The sequence below is a fragment of the Syngnathoides biaculeatus genome, chromosome 5 (genome assembly GCF_019802595.1).
Source record: "Syngnathoides biaculeatus isolate LvHL_M chromosome 5, ASM1980259v1, whole genome shotgun sequence".
Taxonomy (NCBI): domain Eukaryota; kingdom Metazoa; phylum Chordata; class Actinopteri; order Syngnathiformes; family Syngnathidae; genus Syngnathoides; species Syngnathoides biaculeatus.
In genome coordinates this window covers 32,683,475-32,705,552 of record NC_084644.1, presented here as the reverse complement: position 1 = coordinate 32,705,552, position 22,078 = coordinate 32,683,475, and the positions used below count along the sequence as shown (strand labels likewise).

The 22,078-nt window shown below is 43.5% G+C and overlaps 1 protein-coding gene and 1 long non-coding RNA gene across 5 annotated transcripts in view; one reads left to right on the top strand and one right to left on the bottom strand.

Annotated features, from left to right (window-relative positions):
* The window catches only part of LOC133500758 (uncharacterized), a 39,553-nt gene that overhangs the window by 1,137 nt on the left and 16,338 nt on the right, over positions 1-22,078 (top strand). Inside the window, exons 2-4 of one of the 3 annotated variants that reach the window (XR_009795024.1) lie at positions 2,458-2,510; positions 12,918-13,018; positions 16,890-17,009. This is a non-coding gene — a long non-coding RNA (uncharacterized LOC133500758). The remainder of the gene's footprint in view (positions 1-2,457; positions 2,511-12,917; positions 13,019-16,889; positions 17,010-22,078) is intronic. The other 2 variants (XR_009795022.1, XR_009795023.1) reach the window with 2 other exon arrangements.
* il11a (interleukin 11a) lies at positions 1,627-11,239 on the bottom strand. Of its 2 annotated transcripts, XM_061819846.1 has the most exons (5): positions 11,165-11,239; positions 10,938-11,095; positions 5,716-5,811; positions 5,403-5,564; positions 1,627-2,576 (listed from the first exon to the last, which is right to left on the bottom strand). In XM_061819846.1, the coding sequence occupies exons 2-5, from the start codon at positions 10,992-10,994 to the stop codon at positions 2,397-2,399; spliced, it is 495 nt and encodes a 164-aa protein (XP_061675830.1). In that variant the 5' UTR covers positions 10,995-11,095; positions 11,165-11,239; the 3' UTR covers positions 1,627-2,396. The 2 variants fall into 2 exon arrangements, with proteins under 2 accessions (XP_061675830.1, XP_061675829.1); XM_061819845.1 differs by lacking the exon at positions 11,165-11,239 and having other exon boundaries at positions 10,938-11,145.

The window sequence follows — 22,078 nt, the reverse complement described above, 5'->3', positions numbered from 1 at the left end:
GCATGGTGGTAGTAGTATCATGTTTTGGGGCTTTTTTCCCAGTTGAAACTGGGGCCTGAGACGTGGTGAAAAAAAATATGAACAGTTTGAAATAGCAATCATTGAACGTGTAAAACCTTCACGCGTCTGAAATAAAACACATTAAAATTATTTCAGGAAAAGCCTACTTGAACATCTGGGCTTTATTTGGAGTTGATTTACCCTTCATATCCATCCATATTAAAGATATTTTTGCACCATAACTTATTATTCCGGCGGAATTGTAGATGACTAGTTAGCACAGAGGTGTCAAACTCAGGGCGCTGGGGCAAGAACCGACCCACCACATGATTTTATGTGGCCTGCGTAGGCAAATCATGTGCATGAACTTCCATGAATTTTGTTAAAATCTTTACCAACATTTCAAACTCTCATAAATGATAATGTTGAGATATTGCAAGCGTTTTTGTGTTACCAATCAACATAGTTAAAAATCCCCATTCCCCTTGATTTCTGATTCCAAAATTCCTCCTTTGAGGGAGACTGTAACTACAATGTGGCTCGCGACAAAAAATTAATTTGACACCCCAGAGTGAGCACGTCTGCCTCATAGTTCTGAGGACCGGTGTTCAAATCCCGCCCCTGCCTTTTGTGGAGTCTGCATGTTCTCCCCGTGCCTGTGTGGGTTTCCTCCGACCACTCCGGTTTCTTCCCAACAACATGCATTATTTTAAGACCCCAAACTGTCCGTAGGTGTGAATGTGAGTGCGTCTGGTTCTTTGTTTCTATGTGCCCTGCGATTGGCTGGCGACCAGTTCAGGGTGTACCCCACCCCCTACCTGAAGATAGGTGGGACAGGCTTCAGTGAGGATAAGTGAAACGTAAGCTGAATGAATGAACTTATTATTTGGCGCAATGCATCATGGGATTTGTTGTCGTCCAGTACTACTTTTCAAGATGCGTTGTGGAATAAATTGAAATCACTATATAGCAGACAACCCACTCAGAGAACTTACAACACATTCCAAAAGTGCTACAAATCAGTAAACTCATTATATCCCAGGAGGTCACTACATAGTGGAAAAGGAGTGATTGGAGACGTTAGGTCCATGAAAAACAATAATGATGTGTCCATCCCTTTTGCACATTCTGTAGTTTTTATTTCACCAAGGCACGTATTTCACATTGAGGCCAATCAGTGTCTGGAAGAGGCATCTCGATGTTACAATAATTTAACATATTATAATTATAGTGTATTAGAATACAAACTGTATAAAAGTATAAAAAAAAGAGAGAGGAGACTTGCTCCCTTGCAGCACAAAAATAAATAGTTCCACCAAGTTATTTAAATAAATAGCCAATACTGTAACAAATACTAGAAGAGGAATGAACAAAAATGATAGTGAGAAAATTGGTAGTCTAAATTATATGGTAGAAAACGTCATCCACAAAGCACTGTACAACAATTTACATTCATGTACAATTATGTACACTTTTACGTACTAGAGTGTCACAATACATAGTATTTTAAGACTTTTAGTATTTAACTCAAAAAATCTTTTTTTTTTTTTTCATCCCAAAGCATGGTTTCAAAATCAGCCATCTCACTCTTCCAAGAGGCTAATCCTATAAGTTTGTGCAAAGAATCTAATCAGGTCCATCAGTGCTCATCAAAAGGGCCCACTCAAACAACTTTACCACAATAGAGATGTCTCCTCATGCAAAGCGTGAGAAACAGGCATTACAAAAATAGATACTCTGACTCTGGTACTAAAAAGCATTCACTCGTCTTCGACCTCCATTTTGACTCTTACAGATTGCTTGACATGATTTAACTGGCATGTCAGATTTTTGTTTTCATTGATTTATTTTTTAAAAAGTGTTTCCACGCTGCCGTGCGAAAAAACCTTGACTATCTCAAATCCAGGCCACATCTACTGGAATAAAGGCCGATGAGCAAAAATACACAAGTAGGAACTAATTAGTTGAAAGAAAATGATCAGGAAGTGCTACCTTGGAGATCAGTGAGACACAAGAAATCAGTAAGTATGTGGTCAAATAAATTCACGTCAATAAAGAAACGAAGATGCGAAGTGACACGTGACGACTTCAAATAAATAACATTAAATAAATTACTAACAGTCAATAAATAAATAAATACATAAATAACATGGTCATGAACTCGGAAATAGTTCAAGAAGTAATGATCACCGTAGTTACACTGGCAGATGGTTATTGTAGTTGCATTATAACGAATCCTCTTTGGCTCTGGTGGAAAGTCCCGAATCTCTGCACATGCCATTAGTTGATTATTGGGGCCTTTTTGGATGCCTTTGACTACAATGCACACGGGCAAGGTCCCCATTCCCCATTGTTGCCCGAGGTGGGACTCTGTGCATTCTCGCTATGAAAAATTCTCATTGGGTTGTGGAAACTTTGGGCTTGAGGCTGATAAATGCTCTGTATGCCCAATCGCAGAAAAGCTTGAAGTGGTGGAGGAGCTCCTGGCTGGACTGCAGAACATCAAACTGGTAAGGGAGGTGCGGGGGCAGGGAGGGGGTGGCGGGGGTCAGTTTCGGTGCATCAACTCTCTGCATCTGTCGGAAGATTGAAAAATACATTAATTTACTCAAGTATCTATAAAGCATCTCATTGTATCAGCAGGCGGGCGTATGGGTAGCGCTGTCGTCACTGTCTACTGCAAACTGAGCGATGTGGCAATAAATGCCTGAACTGGATAATTGAGTAAAAATAATTAAATACAGTCAGGGCACATCAGGCGATTGACTCTCATACATTTAAACCAACACGCTGCGATGGAAAAACTGCAACGCTCAGTGTTCTTATTGGCGACAAAGTTAATTTTTTTTCTTTTTTTTTTTGCCACATATGCTGTAGAATGTACTGTATTTTTTTTCAGCCGCAAATGTGATTTTCAAGAAAGAAGTGGTTTTCCCTGGCCACTGTAATTGTAATAATACACAAAGAGAAAAGAGATTTCTTTAATAATTGACCACGCTCGCACATTATCTAGACACGGACAGCTATAATTTAAATTCTAAATTTATCCATACATTATCTGAGCCACTTGTACCTCAAGGGGAGTGCTGGTTAAATTAAACAAATGAACCCTTTAATATCGAACCAAACAAGTATGTAATACTTGTAATACCGACGGGCCAGCTCTAATGTTAATTTGAAACTGCCTCGCGGGCCAAATATAAGTACACCGCGGGCCAAATTTGGCCCGCAGGCCAGAGTTTGAGACCTATGCTCTGAATAGTCATCCACCATGCTGCGCATTATACGTAAAGCACATGATGTAATACCGTATTATACTTTAATGGTTAGGACTTGGGGTCACTGACGGTGGAGTCGTACACACGCCCGACTTTTGTCCAGGCAGCATGGGATCGATTCCTGCTCAGTGATGATGTCAATATGTGGCCTGCAACTGACTGCCGACCAATTCAAGGTGTAGTCTAACTTTCGCCCATTGTTAGCTTGGACAGACTCCGGCACTCTCACGACCCTTGTGTGGATAAGTGGCTTGGAAAATGGACATGGACATGGTTAGAACTTGGCAACGGCAGGAGCTGGTTAAATTTAATTTCAAACCAAAACGATATATTTGATCGTGAAAGCTCTTGTGATGCAACGCAGCATTTTTTTAATTTATTTTTTTTATTGGTGGTTACTTTGGCAATCTAGCAACACAGTTCATCTGTGATTCAAAGTTTGGATTGCCAAACTGTCAACCAGCTGTCAACCACATCTGAAAAATCGAAACCCGCTCACTGTGTGACACTTCAGTTGGTTTTGTGTTTGTTTACACAACAAAACAGGAATGGTAACAGACATATTCCAGCATTTCCTGGCCAGTACTTGGCAATGCCACACGAAACAGAACACGTTGACCTTGGTTATTATCTGAAACTGTCTTATGAGTACTTTTTGATAGCCAATATTTGGATTTTGACTTTTAAGTCTACAATGGATGAACAGTGTGCTAAAAAGACTTTAAGGGGGCTTTAAAGTACAAATACTGGAACAGCTGCAAATGCTGTGGTCCACTATTTCTGGTTTTGTCCTGTCTGGATGTACCCGTGTGTTCCTACACTGAACACACAAGTCTTCCATATTTATGGACATAATTACTGACTTTCAGCCTCATAAATGCAGTTGTTGTGTAAAATATGGCCCAAACTGCTCTATTATGACTCTTCAGTGAACATACCATTTATGTTTTGGGAACGTGGGAAGAAGCTATAATTCTCAGCAAGCACACGGAGAACATGCAAACTCCACACAGGAAAGCAGAAGCTAACTACCATGCTAACTACTTGGCCGCTGTGCTGCGTTATGGCTGCCATGTAGCCTCATAAGTTTTAAGATGTGGTGATAAAGCAGTGGTTTACTTCAACCACGTTGGTATTGGCACAGTACTCTTAAAAACAGTACTTGAGGGTTTTTCATGCAAATATTTACTGTAATTATGACTTAACTGCTTTGTTAGCATAAGTACACATAGTAAATCAAGATATGCCCCTGCTGTGGAACGTAGCAGAAACCGAGAAAACCCTGTACCTCGTAGTATAGTCAGCGCCCGTATATTTGTGTATTGGTATTTGTAAATTTGCCGATTCATGGACTCTTTTCTTATATATTTTGTTATTCGCCGAAAAACTCAGCAAATCGTTCTTTTTATATTCAGGCCAACACCATTTCTAATGTAAAAATATTGCTTTGCCGCCATCTTGTGGTATATGCAGGCCAAGGAATATGTTAAAATGAGGGAAAGGTTTTCATTTAGTCCGACATTGTCTACTTGAAGTGGTTTGCTGCCATCTTGTGGCATCCATCCATCCATTTTCTTTTTGCCACTTATTCTCACGTTCCTCCAGCGTTCCAAGATCCACCTTTTGTGTTCCGCTCACATTTGCTGACAAACACATTCTTTGAGCTCTTTTTGAAACATTTTCTGCATGCTGCAAGATGGCGTCAAAGTCCTGTCTTTTTTAAAAGTAGTTCTTTGGCAGCATCTTGTGGCACGTCGTCGACAAGGAACTATGTCGACGTCAGAGGAGGAGCTTGTCTTAGACAGGACAAAGCCCTGTCTATTATAAAAGCTGCGCTTTGGCGCCATCTTGTGGAATTTATAACAAATTCTGAACATTTTTCGGGGGGCTGTCACTCCCTGCTGGGTTTTCGCTGTTCACAGCAGGGCTCAGTCCCTCTGGATTACTATTATTTTTGCCAATGGAAAATAGTTGAGTGAGCCTAGGGACTGTGCAGCGGAAAAGGGCCATAAGTCAACTGGGATAGGCTTCTTACACCCACCCACGTTATAAAAAAAATATTGGATAGATGAGTTTTTTCCTGCTTAAACAGACTGAAAGTTGAGCCAATGTTGAGCTCTTCACCTGACGGTGCAGAAGATTGATGAGCGACTTCATTTCCTTGATCACCTCTGCCAGCTTGGGCAAGGCGGGATGATGGTGCTTCTTGGACACCCTGTTGAGCCACTCAAAGTGGTGCTCGTACAGCTTCAGGTCTGCATGGAGTTGAGAGAGTGTGGGCTTCAGCTAAGGAGGGGGTGGGGGCGGGGGTGAGGGGGGACAGCAAGTTTTAGAGACTGAGCATGGGTGTGGCAAGATGTGCTGTAACTGTGTGTGGAAGACGGAGAAAAGAGGCCAGGCTCTCCACACAGAAGAAACACATTATCGGGGGCATTACCTCAAGGTTGTTGAGATCATTGGCAGATCTGTTGCTCATTTCTGGCAGGGTTCTGAACCTGTGAGGCTCCACGTCAGAGTCGAAGGCATGCTCCCTCTGAAGGAGAAAACAACACACAAACACACAGCGGCTCGTCACTCTCTTGCATCAGCACAGACGCGCTCATGCCTCAGACAAGTCACGGCAGCATGAGGAAAGTATTAGCGGCGTGACAACGTTAGCCGGGAGACACTTTGTTTCCTGCGCTTTCAGACAGTAGCGCTCGCCGAAGGATGTGTGGTCGATTGGGGTCAGAGTGAGTTCACCCGCACTCAACCTCCCCGAATGTCAGTGGTGGCAAGTAACAAATGGGTAGTTGCTATAGCTAAGTAATTTTTCCAGGTATCTTTTTCCTCCTTTACTTGAGTTTTCTCACACATTTTTGTTCAAACGGGTAACTGTTCTTTTTACTCATTTTGTCAAAATAAGTTGCTGTTGTTGACACAATGTGAAAAAAAAAGACATAAATAGAGGAAGCTGTAAAGTTAAGATCTTAATTGGGACACGTGACATGATATTGTCATCAAATTTTTCCTTTTTTGTCACGTTTTGTTTCACTCATGCAGACCACGTTATCAGTTCAATAGTATTGATCCTATCAGAATTTAGCTTCCAGCAAATTTCTATCCAATCATTTTCCCCTCTTCACAATATGAGCACTAGTTATCAAAGTTAATAAAATATTTTTCCCCATTGAGCCAAGTTATCAATACAATCCTTCTATATTAGTGACAGTAAACATTCATTTTTATTCAAGAGTTTTTCAGTTTATACTTTTATACATTTTCATATGCTTTTACTTGAAGTCCTTCAAGTCATTCCATTCCACATGGGATGCATTGTTGATAAACATGGCAAATCTGAATGATTGAAAAAGTTGCCAAGTATTTTGATGGAACATATTTTGCCAAACCAGCTTTTTCTAGAGTTTGGGGTGGGCTATTGTTTTGAAGATTTCCTCCTTCCCTTTCCACTTTTGAGCAACAGCTGTCAACATAACTGCCATACACATACCATCACAAGTTGGCCTTCTACACAGCGGGAATCAATGAGAGGAATGGGGCGGTCTTTGCTAAATACGGACAAAGCGGATACAAAACTGGGTCAAACAGAAGTGGCTGTCATAAGGCCTTTTTCTGGACATTCTCACGACAAAACCGAAGTGTTCTTTTAAATGACCTTGAGCTATAATCCTAAATCCTTGCTAGAGACTCACTTTATGCAGCTCAAAATTTCCCAAAATACATAACCTTGAAAATAAGGCTTCTTAATGGTGAAAAATCAAGCCATTGTCCCTCGTCTTGGAGGCTGTGGGTATGTTGACTGAATGCGCTGACGCCACGCCCTGCTCTAATGTCATCTGTTAATCAAATACTGCTGCTGTGACACTGAAAAATAAATTCCACTTCCTCTTGGATTTTTCTGTGTCTATACCTGTACACCCCAACATGTTTTAGCCACACAAATATATCCACTTAATGTGGTGGCTGGAATATATCCTACCAGGTGGTCACAGTGCTTTCCACCCTATGATGAGATGTGCTAGCCACGAGCTAGTTTGCTAATTAACAGGCTTGAACCTAGAAATTAAGTATGAGTAATTCGGAATTACACCAGATAACCACTGACGCGCATAGATGTGCTCAAATTCTTATATAGTGGGGGAGGGAAGACTCATTTTGGGCGCTCAAGTGGATCACTGGTTCACATTTTAACCAAGCGCCCCACACAAGAATCACAAAAATTGAAAAAGTGAAAACTTAAATTGTAAATCTCCACAACTGAGTACTACATACTTTTCAGTATTTGCAGATTTTCAGCAATTATCTTCAAACATGTATAATCTATTCCAGAGGAAATATGAAAATTCACTGAACAAGGTCTCTAACTGAAAAAGTTAAATCAATACTTCTATTTTTAAACACAGTGTTTTCCTTACACCGTACTTCTATTTAGATGCGAGTACTTTTTGCCACCTCTGCTCGATCTCAACAATGAAAGTAAATGACCTGAACCCACAGGATGTTTTGTGCGTACAACAACACACGACGTGACCAAAAAGGCAGCCAGGAGCGGCAGTACACAGCTGAAGGGAAACTCCAAGGTCACTATAAAAAGATGCCATGACGCAGGGCTCCCCACTGCCCAGCTACGGCTCGTGTTGTCATCCACGTCTGCTCTCACGCTGGTGTACTTCCCGTGTGGGCCGCCAGAGGGGGGTAAAAAATATGCACGCAGGTGAATAGCCCTCTAGGTATCTATCAGTACTGTGCTACATTGAGTTTAATTTGTTCCGTGAGCAGTCTCGTAACTTAGTCATTCTGTATACCAAATACAGTGTCTTCAAAATTCATTATAATCTGTTGAGAATACAAACAAATGGCTTTTGGGGGTCAGTATTATTACTGTATGTACTGTCGGATGTGTCCTTTTAAGGGGCATAGCTTGGTGAGGCTTGTCGAGTGACGTCAGGAACTGGAGTTACTTAGTCTGTATGTGAGCGTCTGGCTGTGAGCTGTGGCCTACAGGAACGTCTTGGAAGTGATTTCATTTTGTATTTGTGTATTCGTCATGTACATTAAAGGGTTTCAAGTGCGTCGGAGACATTGGCTCTCCTTGCCCACATGTGAGTGCATCACTGTACCTCTATTGCGCCATTTTGTTTTCCACGTCAGTCAAGCAACCGCGTATCTAGAATTCGCATTTTGGCCCACACCATGAAGCAACAAGAAAAAACAAAAATTAACCACACAATGACGCATAAGTGAAGGCACCACTGTAGTGCAATTGAGCAAAAAGCAAGATGCATTATTGCCTGATTTCCTAATGAATGTAAATGAGCGCTGCAGCATGCGTCATCCCATGAGAGGAACATAACAACATTAAGGCTTTTAAATGTTTTTTTTTTGCAAACATGTTGTCTAGGCCTGATCTTTCCTTAACCTGTTTTGCAGTGTTGACGATTTTTTTTCTTTTTTTGAGGGGAGGGGCGGGGGGGACAAATGTGCCACATTGTGTCTCTTCATAAGAGCTCACTTATGTCGTGGTCCTGTTTTGTCTCTGCAGCTTTTGTCCACTTGCATCCATCGTTCGTACCAGAGACACACATGCACGCGCGGACATCGCCTTACGCACACACACACACACACACACACACACACACCACACACACACACACACACACCGCTCCGTCTCCCTGATCTCTTCATCTCTTGTGGCTTTAGCTCCATCTTTCTCAGCGTTTTAATTCTCTTATCCTCCCTTTTCTTACTCCCGCCATTGCGGCTCATGACATCACCTGGCAAAACTTAGCATCCAGCCCCTCTGTCTTCCCGAATGCAAATACAGGAATGTGATAAATCTTCCTTTTTGATTTTTATCAAGTCACTTTGCTGTGGCGACCAAAAGTAAAACATGAAACACCACACCTACACGACCGTGACTATTTACAGAAACCTCAGTACGAGCACATACGCAACAGACCACAAAAATGCACACATCCACATGTATCTTTGCCACCATAGAGACACTCTTGGCCACATTTACTTGATTTTGTCGCAAAAAAACTTATATAAACTTATACGTATACGCTCCAGCTCCTCTTTTAAAAGCATCACTTTCATTGCCGCTCTAGCTGGGACTTTCCACGGATTCCTATTCTATTTATCTTTCCGAACGACGTCCTCTTTTTAGCAAAAATTCCACACAATAAGAAAAAAAAGTACATCTTCCATGTTACTGAACACCGTCAAATACTGTCCCCAATGCTCCTTGATGTGTGTGCGTGTGTTTTTCATAGCTGAACCACAGGTTGGACGGAGGCGACAGCGATAGCCTCAAACACACACAAATAGAACACTTGTACTACACATCGACTAATCAAGACTAGAGAGAGTACGAGGCTATTTTTAGCTTTATCTCCTTTAACACAAAGAGTTTTGGGGTTTGCATAATGCTAAAATAGAATCTGGATCAGACATGTGAAACCAAAGATGCGCAGATATGATAGGATGTACTGTAATTTCACCTGTTATAAAGAAGCAGCTGGGGACAAATCTTGGCTGCATTCTCACATCTGATTTTTCCTACCCGCTCAAATGTCGACAAAATAGCCCGTTTTAGCCAGACGTGTCCGTACAGTAAGAGCCAGCAGTGGGAAAAATTTAAGCTTCCTCTATTCCAATCACACTTCCACAGTCTTGCCGCAGAACCCAAACATGATTTCATGCAAACCTCTTGTAGAGTATTGTTTGTTGTTGTTTCATGATTGGTATGTTCAGTTGAGCTGGAGGCAAGAAAAGTTCTGGCATGGACTTTTTAACTCACTAGCTTGTCTTTTTCTTTTTTTCTTTTTTCCTTTCACTGTCTCCTTTGCCCTTGTCGTGTGTTTTGTTTGCACGTCAGGTGACAAGGGTGCTGAGTCAGCTTTCTTTGGGCCCTTGAGGATAAAAAAAAGAGTGAGGTCACTCTGTCAAATCTCTGCTCTGGTCAAAGCTCGCACGTGGACTCCGGCCAGTCGGTCATCAGTTAAAAGCAGCTTAAGTCTGACCGGAGTCGTACGTAATAGCCGGGATCATGAAAAGCGTGCCAAAAAGGCTGCACTGTCGACTTGAACATAACATCAGCCCTTTAATTAATGCTATTAAGTAATTAAGGTGTGGCGCAATGGCCGGCAAGCATCATGACGAACACTTGAGCCGAGGACAATTGGAATTTACTTGATAAGACCGAGTAAAAACAGGAAAAAGTTATTTTTCCAAGAATGCTGTAATATGCATGCCAGGCCAGCAGTTGGGGGTTATATTTTGGGAAGTAACACGAGCAGCTCTAACCTCTTTTACTCCTATCTTAACGCATCTTTTGAATATCATTTGTCAACTTGGATGTGATATGTAAGTGTAATGTGTTGATAAAGATCATACTTTTAGTGGACTGGACATATTGGCACAAACGCTTAGCTGCACTGTGTTTGTTTACAGACTTGGTGTTTGGCGAGAATGTGAAGTTTTTCTCGTCCCTTAGCTCATTTGTTTTGTGTTGAGCCTCTAATATTTGCCCTATAATGTTGCATATTTAGCATTTCTTCTTACGGTTATGAACAGAAGTCAAGGAAAATTCCGCGGGAAACGAAGCGGAGGAGCAGAACTCGTCCACTTGCCCGCTTTTGCGACGACGGCACTTACCAGCAGTTCTTGCGTGAGCTTCATGAGGTTTTTGGTCTGGTTGGACAGCTTGTCCATGTCGCTGGGTCGCCGATGAGGCACCGGAGAGGCAGACGTGAAGACAGGCAGCTGGGCCAATAGCAGCGAGAAGAGGAGAGATGACGAGGAGTCGAGAAGCACTGCAAAGAAGACCAAAACGGAAGCAATTAGCAGGGGAGGCGCTGTCATCTCGCCGTAATGATAATGACCTCAGGCCTCTGCTGTCAACTCCAGAGGAAGATATTGCACCATAATATAAACAATAGCTCCAGACTTGGCACAGGGCGCCCCCGTGTTAAGCCTCGGTGACAGATTCGTGTTTTCACAGGCAAATCATTAAACACATCAGCATCACCGCTGGCCTGGATAAAGCGGCGCAATGAATGCGACTGATTGTCACACCTGCAACTGGATCGGCGCGCGTGTTGCCGCTATAAATTATATAGACTGGGGGCCAAGTCAGAAACTGCAAACACTAAGCTCATTCATTCTTTTGCCCTTTCAAGTTCAAATACATGCTAGTGTAAAGCATTTAAAAAGGAGGAGACCACAGTGGTGCTGAAGCCGCGGAGGCTTGATAATTACAGGTGAACCGCAAGGATTTACAGACAAAATAACATGCGTGTGAACTCACTGTCCTCCCAACCTGAATCGTTGCAGGACACTAAAACAACTACTACTTTTGCCAAAAAAAAAAAAAAAAAAAATTGCTATTGAATACGAAACTGTGTTCAAACCTATTGAATTCATGTTATTTTTCATATGCACATATATAACATGCCAAATTCAAATTACTCTAACGGTAATCTTAAATGAAAATAAAATAGATGATTAAATTTAAAAAAAACACACACACACGTTCACTTACATTTCATATTGGTTCAGATCCAACAGAACAGAAACGCCAAACAGCGGTGGATAAATAAATAAATTAAAAGGTAATAAATTAGAGGGCACTCCGGCAAGACGTGTCACGTGCTCCGGCTTCGGCTTTGGCGCCTTTTTAGTCAAAATGAGGAGCAAAGCGCGTCCTGACAGCTTGCAGGGAACGCTGCGGAGGCGAGGTGAAATAGGAGGGAAATGGAGAAAAAAAAAAATGTCAAAAGTCAATATCGTCCAACTTTTTTCTTTTTTAAAGTTTGGAGTAAAGTTTGATCTATTGTAGTCTGTATGGAAGACAGAGAAGCACTTAGACAGAGTAGGGAAAGAGAGAGAGAGAAGGATGCGATGTGTGGTAAGTCCAATTTTTTGCGCGCAAGTGAAGTGTTTAGGCTTGTTTAAAACTTCCTTTATAAAGACGTCGGGCCTATGACACATCGGCAGTGACTCACTTCATTCATAAAAACACACACACACACAGACACACACGCTCTCTCTCGCTCTCTCTCTTTTTCTCTCCCCTCCCTTCTAACCCCTCAACTCTCCCTCCCTCCCTCTCTCTCCCTCTTTGCGAAACTTAAAAAAAAAAGATTCCGTTGTGTTTTTTTTTCTTTCTTCTTCTCTTGTTTGCTTTCCTCTATCACTTTCTCCCCTCCCATCCCTGCACGCTCCTATCTTGCACGACTTCCTCCGGCCGCATCAGTGCGCCAATCGTGTCCCCATCTCTCCATATCTGGCCATCTCCAAATCCAAATCTCTTCCCCGTTGCCCATTGTCTTCACGTGTATCAGCCCAGCTCATCATTCATGTGCCTTTCATACCTGGTCATGTCGGGAGATGATTTTTTTTTTTTTTTTTTTTTAATTTGAAACCCCTAAAATGATTTATTTTTAGGCTCCCCAGTGCCCAGCAAACACCTTTTTAATCCTTCTTTTTCTCACCCCTGGCTCTTTTTCTGCCCCTCTTGAGACAGCAGCCTGTTATTTCCACTAACCCCCCCACCCCACCCAACCCCACCACACACACACACACACACATACTATCCGCCTCCCATTTTGTCTTTCTCCCTCCCTCCCTCTCCAGGGTGAAGGAAAGAGTGAGGAGTGAGCGACGGATCGGAGAGAGAGAGGTGTTGTCCAGGACCCGAACCAGAAGGGGCCTCTGCAAAGCGTTGCATAGAAACCGTGAGAACACATGCACATCCATCTGTACAATTTTTTTAGTTGTTTATTTTTTTTTATTTATTTTTTTTTGGAGGGGACGTGAGCGCATACTTGTACATTGTGGGTGGGGTGCCCGCACAGCGAGGTCATGGAGGACAGCATGACAACATACACATAATGTACACGCACGAATTGCAGAGGCACAAAGAAGATTCCTAAGTATGGAACCTTTGAGCTCAAATCCATTCTAGGGCGCCTCCGATTCGTTCAGATCTCAAAGCAAGTTTTCTGTTTGGAAATATAATGGAAATAGTGAATTCCAGCATCAGACTGTTACCATTCTCAAACCTTTATTTAACATTTTATTACATTTGAAAAGCAGTACCTTGATTCATGAGTGCCCGAACTGTATTCATCCAGAGATTTAGAAAATCTGAAGAAGAATATTTGAGCGTGGATCAGCTGGTAAAGCGTTGGCCTCACACTTCTGAGTTCCTGGGTTTCAATCCTGGCCCCGCCTCTGTGGAGTTTGCATGTTCTCCCCGTGCCTGCGTGGGTTTTCTCCGGGCACTCCGGTTTCCTCCCACATCTCAAAAACATGCAACATTAATTGGACACTCTAAATTGCCCCGAGGTGTGATTGTGAGTGCGGCTGTATGTCTCGATGTGCCCTGCGATTGGCTGGCAACCAGTTCAGGGTGTACCCTGCCTCCTGCCTGTTGACAGCTGGGATAGGCTCCAGCACTCCCATGACCCTCGTGAGGATAAGTAGCTAAGAAAATGGATGGATGTTTGTTTTGGCCTGCGATTGTCTGGCTGGCAACCAGTTCAGGGCGTAGCCTGCCTCCTGCCCGATGACAGCTGGGATTGGCTCCAGCACTCCTGCGACCCTCGTGAGGATACGCGGCTCAAAAAATGGATGGACGGAGGGTTTTTGTTTCCAGAGAAAAGATCTTTGAGTTCAGCTCCTAAAAAAATGGCAAAAAAAGGAATGTTGGATTGGGGGCTTGATAATAACACCCATCAACCCAACAAATGCGGCAGCAGGCAACAACGCTATTTCCACTATCACTTTGGTTTGAATAAAAAAGATTAAATACTGTGTAATTGTAGTTTTCTCAAACATCATCTGTATAAATGTTTCACAATGCAGTTGAATGGGAGACTACTATATCCCCCCGCAAACTCCTGTTGACAATTGGTTCTGGAGCCCTATTATAACCACGCCAAAATCGCGGCTGGTGACAATGTTGAGTGGCTTGTAATTGGGGAACCACTATCCACAGTGAGCAGTGAGCAAAAATGTCAATGATAAACTCCAATTGCATCCATATTTTTCTTCAGTGTATATAATGCCAGCTAGCATTGTGATAAAGTACATCAGTCAAACACTTTAGTGAAGTGTATCGCGAGCTGGTTGGTCAGTGAGTACTTGTATGGACAAAACCCATGATTGAGGATTGTCTTTTTTGACTTTCTGTATTCCACATTCATTTGTTGGGAGCTGGCATATTTCACACATGCGCCTCAGGCACGTCACTTCATAACATTCTTAAGTAGGTAAGTAAGTAAGTAAAAACAAGTTAACCACCCAAAACAACAAGTGATAACGTGTTTTGTAACGCTTTGAGTGTTATTGCTTTGAACGTGAGTCAGCTCCCCTTATGAAATTTCTAGTCTATATTCGTTTTGTCCTCTTGACTGCTCCTTCTTTTGGAATTGAACAAAAAGCAATAGTCCTTTGATGTCGCTCTTGTGAGGTTCGCCGACGTCTTACGTGAAGTCACGCTTCTTGACGATCCAGCATCTCCATCCCTTTTGTGAGCCGCTTATCTCCACAAGGGTCGCTGGAGCCGCTCACACACTGAAATGGTTGCCGACCAATCGCGGGGCACATAGAATTTGCCTACCTAGGAGCAATTTAGAGTCTTCAATTAACTGACGATGCGTGTTTTTCGAATGTGGGAGGAAACCGGAGCGCCTGGAGAAAACCCACGCAGGCACGGGGAGAACATGCAAACTCCACGCGCGTGGGCCCGGGTTTGAACCCCAGTCCTCAGAACTGTGTGGCAGACCCTCTAACCAATCGTCTACCGTGCCGCCATTATCCAACATATGCAACATTAAAAAAATAAAGCAAAAGCAAAAATTTCCAGCCCTAAAAAAACCGTTTTGTTTTTTTTAAAGTAATACAGACGTTTTGCACTAGAAAATAAAGCAGAATAGAAGTGAACGTCAAAAGAAATAAACTGCTTTTATAAAGTATGATCACTGTACGTATTGTATGTATATTATGCTGGACGTGTGCCTTTAAGGAGAATGGCTTTCTGACTGATGAGTGAGTCAGTGTGAGTGTCTGAGTAGGAGCTGTGGCTGACAGCAGCTCTTTACCAATATTTTCATTTTGTTTTAGTGTTTTTTGACCATTTTTCCCATTCAGTCAACGGCCACTGTGGCTCCCCTTTCCCACATGCGAGGGGCTTAAAGTACCTGAATTGCTCCACTTTTTTCCACTTCCCGTCTCTGGATTAGCTCAGCATTTTTTTAAGTTTGAGAATCACCGGTATAGTTCATCGCTGATGGCGTCGTGGCTCACTCGCTTGACTGTGAGTGGGTGTGTTTGGTCACCCATCCCTACATGCGCCCTGAGATTGACCGGCGACCAATTTAGGGGTCACATGAGATAGGCCCCAGCTCACCTATGACCCCCATCTAGCACAGTGCTAGAGACAATGGGCGGAGGGGTGTTTTCTTTTTGTCTGAAGTTTTACTCAATTCTTCTGAGCACGTGTTATATTTTATGCATTCTCACTAAACACACACGCAGAGCTGAGTTGGGCTGACTGGAAAGATTCAGTCAGGTGCAGTAAAGCGTGACCCAGTGTTGCAAAAGGGCAAAAATGACTTTCCAGTCATGCCAGAGGGATAATGCATCAGAGTGTATACACTACTCACAAGGAAATGCCCACTAACGCTCACGAGGAAAGGGAGAGAAGGAAGGGCATTTTTCTTTAAGGAGACACACACTCATGGTGTGGTCAGGTAATAATTGGCGGTGGGCACAATAGCACATTCTTCCGCATAAGCCCAGTTGCCAGTGCGGCGGTCACGGGCCTACACAAACTGACCGGATGACGGTTGCATGCTCTTTTCCCAGGTCAATGGCGTAGAAAACGAGGCCTAGATGATATTGACACACTCGCTCGTTCTTTCGAATTTGCCACATCAAAAGGCCGTTTGAAGACACAGCTGGGGAGGAGAAGAAAAGAAAGAGTGAAGTTAGTCACTCTCCTTCCCTGCGCTCATCATGGGGGTCTCCTGGGTGGTTCACAGGCACAGCATCCACCAACACACAGATGCCCGTAACCCTTTATAGGGCAATCATTGAATTAATTGGAGGGTTTTTTGACAAGACTACTTTTCAAAGTGCTTTATTATTATAGTGTAATTGTACTGTGTACCCCATAGCCACAGCATGGAGACTACTTCAAATGTAGGCCTGCAGTAATACCGTGTCTTGTTTTCATTTTCCAAGCCGCTTACCCTCGCAAAGGGTCGCGGGAGGGCTGGAACTTATCCCAGCTAACTTCGGGCGAGAGGCAGACTACACCCTCAACTGGTCGCCAGTCGGTCGCAGGGCACATATCGACGCCATCAATGAGCGGGAATCGATCCCACGCTGCCTTCACCGAGGTCGGGCATGTGTACCACTACACCATCAGTTACTCACTGTGTAGTATAGCCACATATTATTCTAGGTCAGACGTCATCAACTGAGAGTTACTACTTGGCTACCAGTTGATGGGAAGGCTTACCAGTTTTGCACACACTTATGTAAAAAAAAATGCTCATATTACCATCCAACCATCCACCCATCTGTCCATTTTCTTAGATGCTTATCCTCACAAGGTTTGCGGGAGTGCTGGAACCAGCTGTCAACGGGCAGGAGGTGGGGTACACCCTGAACTGGTTGCCAGCTAATCACAATCATTATCAACAATGATTGAACGAGGTGGGAAAACAGATAAATATCAATATCCATTCAATCAATCAATATTAAGATTACAAAGGTCGAGCAGAGAACCATGTGGTGGAAGCTGAGAAAGGAAGAGTGTTGTGCGGCATTTCTGAAAGAGGTGAGACAGGCCCTCGATGGACAGAAGGAGCTCCCAGAAGACTGGACTACTACAGCCAAGGTGATCAGAGAGACAGGCAGGAGAGCACTTGGTGTGTCTTTTGGTAGGAAAGGAGAGAAGGAAACTTGGTGGTGGAACCCCAAAGTACATGAAGTCATACAAGGAAAAAGATTAGCGAAGAAGTGGGACAACGAGAGGGCTCAGGAGAGGCGAAAGGAATACATTGAGATGCGATGTGGGGCAAAGGTAGAGGTGGTGAAGGCTAAACAAGAGGCATATGACGACATGTACACCAGGTTGGACATGAAAGAAGGTGATAAGGATCTCTACAGGTTGGCCAGACAGAGGGATAGAGATGGGAAGGATTTGAAGCAGGTAGGGGTGATTAAGGATAGAGATGGAAATGTGTTGACTGGTGCTAGTAGTGTGGAAAAAATACTTTGAGAAGTTAATGAATGAAGAAAATGTGAAAGACGGAAGAATAGAAGAGGCAAGTGTGAAGGACCAGAAAGTGGCAATGATTAGTAAGGGTGAAGTTAGAAAGTCACTAAAGAGGATGAAACATGGAAGGCAGTTGGTCCTGATGACATATTTGTGGCGGTATGGCAGCAATGTGGAGAGGTGGCTGTGGAGTTTCTGACCAACTTATTCAACAGACTACTAGCGGGCGAGAAGATGCCTGAAGAATGGAGGAAAAGTGTGCTAGTTCCCATTTTTAGGAACAAAGGTGTCTTGCAGAGCTGTGGCAACTATAGAGGTATAAAGTTGATGAGCCACACAATGAAGTTATGGGAAAGAGTAGTGTCGTCTACACTCGGGACAGAAGTAAGTATCTGCGAGCAGCAGTCTGGTTGCATGCCTAGAAAAAGTACCACAGATGCATTATTTGCCTTGAAGATGCTAATGGAAAAGTACAGAGAAAGTCAGAAGGAGCTACATTAGGTCTTTGTGGATCTAGAGAAAGCCTATGACAGAGTACCAAGAGGGGAACTGTGCGTACTGCGGAGGTCTGGTGTGGTGGAGAAATATATTAGAATAGTACAGGACATGTATAAGGGCAGCAGAACAGTGGTGAGGTGTGCCGTAGGCGTAACAGAAGAATTTAAGGTGAAGGTGGGATTGCATCAGGGTTCAGCTCTGAGCCCCTTCCTGTTCGCTGTGGTAATGGATAGGCTGAGAGATGAGGTTAGACTGGAATCCCCTTGAACCATGATGTTCGCAGATGATATTGTGATATGCAGTGAAAGCAGGGAGCAGGTGGAGGAAGAATTAGAAAGATGGAGGCACGCACTGGAAAGGAGAGGAATGAAGATTAGCCGAAGTAAAACAGAATACATGTGTGTGAATGAGAGGGATGGAGGGGGAAGAGTGAGGCTCCAGGGAGAAGAGGTAGTGAGGGTGGCCGACTTCAAATACTTGGGGTCCACAATGCATAGCAATGGTGAGTGTGAAAGGAAGTGAAGAAACGGGTCCAAGCAGGATGGAACAGTTGGCGTAAGGTGTCTGGTGTTCTATGTGACAGAAGAGTCTCCGCTAGGATGGAGGGCCAAGTCTATAAAACTGTGGTGAGGCCGGCAATGATGTACGGATTAGAGACGGTGGCACTGCAGAAACTACAGGAAGCAGAAATGAAGAAGTTGAGGTTCTCACTCGGCGTGAGCAACTTGGATAGGATTAGAAATGAGCTCATTAGAGGGACAGACAAAGTTGGATGTTTTGGAGACAAGGTTCGAGAGAGCAGACTTCGATGGTTTGGACATATCCAGAGGTGAGAGAGTGAGTATATTGGTAGAAGGGTGATGAGGATGGCGCTCCCAGGCAAAAGAGCGAGAGGAAGACCAAAGCAAAGGTTGATGGATGTTGTCAAGGAAGACATGTAGGCATTTAGGGTTACAGAGGAAGATGCAGGAGATAGGCTAAGATGGAAAAGATGACATACTGTGGTGAGCCAAAAAGCTGAAAGGAAAAGAAGATGCAACACTTTTCACATTTTTTAAAAAATAAATCTCTGCAAGTATTTACATTTTCACTTTTCCAACATTCCTGGGAAATTACAATGTCCCATCACCGGTAAGCTATTTTCAGAACAGGACCATAGCTACACATGTGACCCTCCGGGGGGGGGGTGTGGCTTGCCACTCGTGGTACCACACTAGTGACCCCTATTGAAGGTGCTATTAGACAGTGCAATGGTTATAACTTTGTACGGTTTATTGATATCTTTTCTCGGTTGTTTTATTTTTGGTAATGCCCTAGACCAGCGGTTCTAAAACTGGGGTTTGCTAGCTGTACATTTCCCCACATACTCCCCAAAAAAATCACGATAGATGAGTAAAAAAAAAACATGCATTAACATATGACATCACAAATTTGATGTGCAGCATTTCTAGCTCTCTAGCTTTCTTTTCTCAGAGTTGTTTAGGAGAGGCAAGGCAACCTCTGTGGTTTTTTTTTTTTTTGCAGCTTGAATTCACATACTGTACAGTACCTCAGGTCAGAAGTTTACAACATGGATAAATCCCCGTTTTTGCAGCATAAAAATAGGCACCATATCTTCTGCTGGCATTTATCAGTACACATGGTAGTTCTATTTGTTTGGTGTTAGATTAATATTGGAGTCCCTGGATAAAATTCACCCCTTGAAGAGATCCCTTGACCCAAAATATTTGAGAAAACCCAGAGCCCCCCCTCCCAAAAAAAAAAAAATAAAAAAAATTACAATATAACGGAAAAGTTTCATGGTGGTTCAGGTAGTAAACCGTTGGCCTCAAAGGTCTGAGGTCCCGGGTTCGATCCCGGCCCCGGCTGTGTGGAGTTTGCATTTTCTCCCCCGTGCCTGTGTGGGTTTTCTCCGGTTACTCCGGTTTCCTCACACATTCCCAAAACATGCAACATTAATTGGACATTCTAAATTGCCCCGAGGTGTGATTGTGAGTGCGGCTGTTGTCTGTCTCTATGTGCCCTGCGATCGGCTGGCAACCAGTTCAGGGTGTACTCTGCATCCTGCCCGTTGACAGTTAGGATAGGCTCCAGCACTCCCCGTGACCCTCGTGAGGATAAGCGTCAAAGAAAATGGATGGATGGATGGATGGATGGATGGATGGAAAAGTTTGTTTATTTCCATGAGTTCATTCAAAAAGTTAAATTCTCATAGATTATAAATTCAGGACTCAAAATGTAACCAAATTCACAGATTTCTTTTATTATTACAATAATATTATATTCCGTTTATTATTATGATTATTATATGAGATTTCAAGTTCAGAAAACCCACAAAAATAATGGAATTTAAAAAATTTGAATACTGTGACGAAATCAGCCCATATTTTGCTGGCCATAAATGTTTTCAACTGAGTGTCACGCATTAACCGTCTACAAACCTAATTCCAATGAAGTTGGGACAGTATGTTAAACATAAATAAAAGTAGAATTAAAGCGTGTCCTGAGGTAAATATTATCCATCCATCCATCTTAGCCCCTTATCCTCAAAAGGGTCACGGGGAGTGCTGGAGCCTATCCCAACTGTGAACGGGCAGGAGGCAGGGTACACCCTGAACTGGTTGCAGCCAATCGCAGGGAACATGGAGACAGACAACAGCCGCACTCACAATCACACCTTGGGGCAATTTAGAGTGCCTGATTAATATTGCATGATTTTTGGGATGTGGGAGAAAACTGGAGTGCCCGGAGAAAACCTACGCAGGCACGGGGAGAACATGCAAACTCCACACAGGCGGGGCCGGGATCAACCCTGAACCCCAGACTGTGAGGCCAACGCTTTACCAGCTGATACCGTGCCGCCAAAGTAGAATACAATGATATGCAAATGAAATCATTTAAATGTCCCGGTAGTTGCTTTTGTCTGAATCCCTTTCCGCCTTTGATTCCTGCTGGGTGGGAGTGTTTTTCCCCGTTTCACCCAACGTGGAAGGAGATCTATCGGGCAGTCGATCAATCAATCAATGAAGATCTCACTAATCTTTTTTTTTTTTTACATCATACCATCATATGCATAGTTTGAAAAAAAAAAAGAACAAATCAAGTATTTGTACTTTGTGACTTAATCGTCGTTGTTAAAGCCTGCGGGACCGACTTTGATCTCGCAATAGATGTACCAGAAATGGTTCCATGACCATTAAAGCGCTCCGTGCGTGTTATGTGCGAGCGCGCATACAACACAAAAGAGGGGCGTCAGACATTTTGTGTGTGTGTGTGTGGGAGCGAGCACACACTGGCGCATGCCTGCTGGAAAAGGGGGAATCCAGGGTTTGTGCAGATGGGCGTGCGTACTGTACGCGTGTGTAATTATGGGCATGTGGCGGTATAAATGCGGTGCCTGTGTAGCGCGCCGGGCATCGCTGTTTGTGTGTGTTTGTGCATCTACGTGTGTGTGGCCTTCATATGCTACCCATTACATCACCGATGTGTGTTAAAGCACCACGGGAGGAGAAACAGAGTGAGACACTTAGGCTGCGACCTCAAAGGCATCGAGGAGGAAGGGGAACCTGTGACACGGCCTCGCCGGGCCTCGCTGCCAGACAAACTTTACTCACACAAGCTTCTCTCAGCCGCGCAACACTGGGTTTCCTGTGCGCCGTGGCGTGCGTTCACACATTATTACGCAGGCTTCACATCGTTTGAATGCCCGCCACTCTTCGCTCACCTTTGGCGGGTTTTCGCCCGCACAGTTGCTTGATTCATCCCAGTGTTTGCCAAAGCCTCTTAAATACACCAATTTAAACATAGTCGGAGTGATTATGGCGGTATTCTCCTACCAGACAAAATATGCTCATGTTGTTGTTCACTGCTTACGCTACTGAGACAAATACGGAGGGAGAACAAAGTATTGCTATTGCTATGCACCGGGTGTCCCAAAATTGATTCCAAAGGGCATTTTTCCCCCTCCTATTTTGTTTCAAGTATCATTCGGACAAAGATGAGGGCA